This window comes from Zingiber officinale, chromosome 5B, assembly GCF_018446385.1.
Source record: "Zingiber officinale cultivar Zhangliang chromosome 5B, Zo_v1.1, whole genome shotgun sequence".
NCBI lineage: Eukaryota > Viridiplantae > Streptophyta > Magnoliopsida > Zingiberales > Zingiberaceae > Zingiber > Zingiber officinale.
The window spans coordinates 136,216,129-136,222,316 of NC_055995.1; the positions used below are offsets into that span (position 1 = coordinate 136,216,129).

The 6,188-nt window shown below is 34.9% G+C and overlaps 1 protein-coding gene across 1 annotated transcript; it reads right to left on the reverse strand.

Moving 5' to 3' along the window:
• Positions 1-3,564: 3,564 nt before the first annotated feature.
• On the reverse strand, positions 3,565-4,570 carry LOC121987911 (proteasome subunit alpha type-5-like). Its single transcript, XM_042541614.1, has 3 exons — positions 4,430-4,570; positions 4,202-4,267; positions 3,565-3,828 (listed from the first exon to the last, which is right to left on the reverse strand). The coding sequence occupies exons 1-3, from the start codon at positions 4,553-4,555 to the stop codon at positions 3,736-3,738; spliced, it is 285 nt and encodes a 94-aa protein (XP_042397548.1). The 5' UTR covers positions 4,556-4,570; the 3' UTR covers positions 3,565-3,735.
• Between the last annotated feature and the right edge of the window lie 1,618 nt (positions 4,571-6,188).

Here is a 6,188-nt window from a genome sequence, read left to right on the forward strand (position 1 = left end):
TCTTTTTCAACAAGTCTTGCTTTGAAAGTTTCTACCTTCCTGTCTATCCCTTTTTTCCTATTGTAGACTTATTTTTACCCAATGGCTTTTACACCATTTGGTGATTTTATAAGCTTCCAGACTCTATTAGAATACATATATTCTAATTCTATATTCTTTGCAAAGATGCTACATATTTATCTTGGAGTGATTCGTCATATATCCGGATATCAGGTTCATGTCCTCCAGGGATCGAGTCCAAAGACTCTCCCAAAATATGAATCTTTTTAGGTTGCCTAACAACCTTCCCACTCTGACGAGGTACTTTCTGCAATTGTGTATCATTTGTGATACGTGTTGCAGTTTCTTGTGATATTTCATCTTGTACAATTGGTACTAGGTTAGACGTGTCCTTTAATTTCCTTAAGAACAATTTTTACTCATGGGCTTGTGGTTTATAGTATAGTCCTTTTCTCAAATCGAGCATTGATGCCAACAATGACCTTCCGATTTTAAGGACTACAAACCTCTTTTCATTTTTCTAGGATAACTCACAAACATGTGAACTCATGTCCAATTTTTCAGTGTCTCTCACGTGCTAGACCACCCAAATCTGAATATGCTTTAGAATAGGCTTACGCCCATTCTGCAATTCGGTGGGAGTAGAAAGTTCTGACTTAGAAGGTACTATATTCACTTCCGTTTCCAGTGTATATCCTTAAAACAAATTTGGTAATTTTCTAAATAACTCATCATCGATCTAATTATTCCATAAGAGCCTTCTACCTTCTTTCTACTACACCATTCTGTTGGGATGTACTAAGTGCAGTTAGTTGGGATTGAATCCCAACTTCTGATAAGTGACTCCTAAATTCTCCCAAGAGGTATTTGCTACTACGATCTCACCGTAGTGTCTCGATATTTTTACTTTGACATTTCTCCGCATCAGCCTCGTACTCTTTGAACTAATCAAAGCACTTAGACTTGCGGTGTATCAAGTAAATCTATCTGTGTCTCGAATAGTTGTCTATAAAATAGACGAAATATTCAAAACTACCTCTTGTCTGGATAGTCATAGGACCACCACTACAAGAAAAAAACTAAACAACAACGCTTTTTTGGCGTTGTCGTATGTACTTAAAAAGTGATGTTGTAGATGGTGTTGTAGAAAGTCATATCAAAGACAACGCTTTAAAAGCGTTGTGGTTGGTCACAAAGACAACGCTTTTTAAGCGTTGTCTTTTCGTTCTTAAAAAGCGTTGTTATAGATGCTGTTGTAAAAATGCACATATCAAAGACAACGCTTTAAAAGCGTTGTGGTTGGTCACAAAGACAACGCTTTTTAAGCGTTGTCTATTCGTTCTTAAAAAGCGTTGTTAAAGATGCTGTTGTAAAAATGCACATATCAAAGACAACGCTTTAAAAGCGTTGTGGTTGGTCTCAAAGACATTGTTTTTTAAGCGTTGTCTTTTATTACTTAAAAACGTTGTCTTTTTAAATTTATAAAAAATAGTATTTTTCTTAATTAAATAGCAAAATTATAAAAATACTCAAAATTTACATATAATTGAATATCCACAACCACAATCATTTTTATAATAAGACTATTTAACAAATAAATAAAACTTTATATTATACAAACAAAATGTATACATATTGATCCACAAATTAAATTTGTATCATACAAGTTATCCTTAACTTCATGACAATAATTTTTCAAACACACAAGTTTTACAAAACCTCATCATTGACTAACCGCTGTTGTTGGTGTCCATCGCATGGAATTGCTTCTTTAAGTCCAGCAATCTCTTCTTCTGAAAGGCTTTCAGCTATCACTCTTAGAGCCATCTTCTTCAACTTGTCATCAACACACCTGGGGTTGTAGGCAATCAAGAAATTTTGTATGAAAACTTTCATACATGTAAATCTCGTACTAAATAATATGTCAATGTTATATATACATGTAATTCATACCGTAAGTGTGTTTATATTATAACTGACAAGTTTTCTTTAGGGCCAACTTCTACTCAAGCTCTTTAAACACTGCATCAAAATAAAAAAATTGGCATTAGTTCTGTGCTAAATGAAAATCATATTTAGAGGAAAAAGCGGGAGTGCTGTAGATGGATATATTAACCAAGCATATTAATGTTTGACCTGTCTTTACAAGTTCTAAGCATATATATTAACCAAGCATATAACCTAAGAGGAATAAGTTACAAAATGCTACTTGATGTTTGACCTGTCTTTATTGGATTTTGCGGCCCCGGTCTTCTTGTAGCCAGGCACAATGTAATACTTGATGTTGTTTTTTTTTATTCATTCTACATTTGTCGTAACCCTTTTGTTTATGCTACGACTAGTAGACTTCGCAGCCGAAGGAACAATGAGTCATTGCGTCTAGTAATTCGCATGAGATTGTAAAGTTGTCCAAATGTTACTTCGTGTGGAAGGCCTATAATGGCAATGACAAATGGGAAGCAAAAGGTTGTATGGCATACCTCCACTTATCATTATCGATGTGTTGAGCAACACTCCTATTAAGTTGATTGCCCACATCAATGTGTTACTAACCGATCATTTTTTAATCGGTGAAAGAGCGCCTTTCTCCATTCCAATTCTACAAGCAAAATCTTCCTTAATTCTATACTCTGCTCGGTCCATAAGGATCGACAGAAACAGGAGTTTTCCAGATCTTGGGTTCAAAGGCTTCCTATAGGACCCTAGAAGCTGGAAAGCTAAAAGTCCATTTGCCATTCCATAAATATTTGGAACAAAGCCTACGTGATGGAACCCATGAGCAGTTGCTCAAATCTCTAGTATCCCAGCCTCATTTGAAGTATCTTAGATGAAGTACAAATTCAACTTAGCATGAGCTTTTCCGTCTATATCTACCTTCGCCATCACATCCTTGCATCTCATTTCAGTCAGCTGAAGAAGTGCACAGCTCTTAGACCAAGATAATATCATCTTGTATGCAGTATTGCATAGATTAATTATTAATGGGCATAATTTCGGCAATAGTTTCAGGTTGTTCTTTCTGTAGCATAATAATTTAATAGATAGATTCATAGAATATTCGCATAACACAATCAACAACCTAACATAACCCTAAACCCTAATACCCTCAACCTCTTTGAGGTATGAGAACCAAAAAGGGCTAGTTAAACAGTCCACTTCCTCATTCACAATGTTCTCCGCATAAACTGGACTAGCAATTCTCCAACAATATCCAACAATACCGCATTTAAATGTGACATTGACTTGAACACTTGTAGTATTTCTTCTCCAAGTCTCCTGTTACATTGGTTACATTGGTGAAAATTGAAAAACATCCAGTAAATGAGGTAAAATATTAGCAAAGGCCCCCAAGAAAGTTGTCCATATCAAATTTCTTTAAAAAACAATAAAAATGTGAACTACCCTGAGAGCAAAATTCTGGAACCAGTCAAAGTACAAGACACTTGCAAACTAAAATTCAACCTTCAGCTATTTTTTGTGAGCTATTAATTGTTTCACTGCGAATGTGAAAAATGAGAGATGACATATTATAATTTCACAGCATAGACTCCAAGGGAATAAAACTTTTAGAGAAATTGCAGATGACATTACTAAACTTCTTTGAACGGAATATGGTTCAGTGGATAAGCAACCAGAACACAATAAGGTCACAGCATCCAGCACAATTAAACAGCAATCTAGCAAGTAGTATGAAGTACGAAGAAAGGCAGATAACAAGATAAATGGCCTTGCCGATCAAAGGCGAGAAATGACATCTTTAACCTCGGCAGGTGTATATAGATGGTAAGTAGGAGCCACCTTTGCAATGTCAACATTATTAGGGGTTACCTGTTAATGCAAATGAGTAATTAGCAATGTAAAAGTTGCAATACTCTGCAATTTATGTAAAACAAAATGAAACCCTAGAACTGGATCCTTAAGCATCAGTCCAATTTACCCGTCTAATACAAAAGTACCCAAAACATACATTCAGGTCAGCTGGTACCAGATTGAATAGTGTATTCTCTCTTTATCATATTTAAATGCAGTGTTTATATGATTTAGAAGTAAACATCTAAGCACACCCGATTAGTTTATCCAAATAGACCAAGTAATAATTCATTAACCAGGAGCCTGAATGAACCTAATCCAGGTTTGATAACAGGGATGCTTTATCTATCTTCTAAAGCAGGTAGATACAGAAAAACCACAAGAAATATACCTTTTCTTCCATGACTTGTTTCAGGATGGAAAGAGCTATAGTTTCAGCTTCCAGAAGGGACAGGTCCTGGATAAACAAGCGCCCTCATGAAATTATTCTCATCACCGCCACCACAATACCACAAACAGAAAATTACTATAGATCTAAGTAGCCACAATAGAGAAGGCTGCCGTCAAAGCAAATTTGCCTTGCACAACCATGTATATCTAAAATTGCCATAGTAGCTACCTTGTTGTATTGCTCTTGAAGAGAACTATCAGCTCCTTCGGATCCAGATCCTATTGCTTTTGCATTGCATTGCCAGAATGTGCCAGATGGATCGGTATAGTACCTGCAATTTATAGCATGTAACATTTGAAGCAAAACATTGAAATACAGGACTACATAGCAGAGACTGTGTAGGAGAGACTTCAGATTTTACCAGATAACTTCTGACATTTGTAATATCGAGCAGAAACATTAACATACGAAAAGGTCCAGCACAATAATACATATGCACTAGAATATTTGTATCTCCTAAAGAGTGATCTCTGGGAAGAATCGTTTAGGACACAAGAAGATTATGTTAATAGTAGTAAACAACCCACTAGGACAATAAAATCAGTTCCCTAATAGGAGGGTTTAACGTGAAAATTTTATACATTTTAGCACTTCAGACACTGTAGCTTATTGAGGAAATAAAATATTATCAAAAGGATTGTGTCCACCCATCCTTGTTCATCAGCTTGGAACCTTTGAAATGAAAGCTGTATTGGGTACATGGAAAAAACAACAAAAAGGGAGGATAAATGATAGCCACCAACCTAATTGTTCACAAATATCTGTATAAGTTATTAAGGGTGTTCATAGAAGTTGATCCTTTAGCCGTGTCTGTTAGATGGTCAAATCTAGGTGCCAACTCAAAAATGTTGGCGTCCAAGTGTTAGTGTTCAACTACTTCTGATTTTCTTCATCTTTGAATTGTTAAATACATAGGGTATTTATAGGGAATACTCAAGATGTATCTAAATAAATACATGAACCAATATTAAATGACATACATTCATCATCCGAAGAGTCATTCATGAATCCTCCAATATTCATGCTCCAGATGACCATACATTAGATTATAAGTCCAATTAATTTGATTGCAAGGTTGTAAATAGTCCTTGAGGGCTATTGATAGTGATTCCAGTACGTACTGGAAAATAATGGAACAAACCTATGAAACAGCTATCAAGGGATTCACTTCAACTTTCCTAAACCAAAGAAGAAAGCAGATGGATTACAAAAGAAAACAATTTGCACCATCAAACTGAAACTTATAATAAGCCTTAATAAATTAATGAAAAAAGAATTGTTTAGAAGTTCACTGAGAAACATATGAAAATACAACAAATGCAATTGCAAAAAAAAATAAAAACTAGTATCCAATTAACTTTTTTATACTTTCGGATCAAAAGGTCAAATTTATATACTTTGGTTCATGTTCAAGCAAGAGGATAACAATCTCATCGACAGTTAGTATTTCCTTTTAATATAGAACACTAAAAGAAGGAATATCAATGATGAAACAAACACGAAAATGCGAGCTACTGAGGCAGTGAGCAATCTGCTTGAACAAGGTAATCATGCAGCGTTGGAACTCTGTCGTGAGCATCAAAGACCAAATATTACCAAATATTAAGATCACTGACAAACCAAATAATACCTTATTTTTAACAGCTATCTAGAGGATCCGGCTTTTTGACTTGAAGCTGGTTCAAAGAAGACAAATCAAATATACAAATACTAAGATGAAAGCATAATGAAGTAGTTAACTTTTTCTACTTTACCTGATTATAAGATCTATAGCTTCTTGCTCGGTATTTTGCTGCACGAGTAATTATTAGAAAAACAAACCCAATAGTGGAACAAAAGCTAGATAAAGAAACTAGATAATTTACAGACGAACTTTATAGAATAACATATAATACGATTGCTTTGTACTTGCATATTAATCCAGAAA

Excerpts from the sequence above, each read along its gene's own strand:
- LOC121987911 (XM_042541614.1), bottom strand. The coding sequence starts at position 4,555 with ATGTTACATGCTATAAATTGCAGGTACTATACCGATCCATCTGGCACA. Across the intron at positions 4,268-4,429 it reads TTCAAGAGCAATACAACAAG|GACCTGTCCCTTCTGGAAGC; the intron begins GTAGCTACTATG and ends TTGTTTATCCAG. Across the intron at positions 3,829-4,201 it reads AACAAGTCATGGAAGAAAAG|GTAACCCCTAATAATGTTGA; the intron begins GTATATTTCTTG and ends TTGCATTAACAG.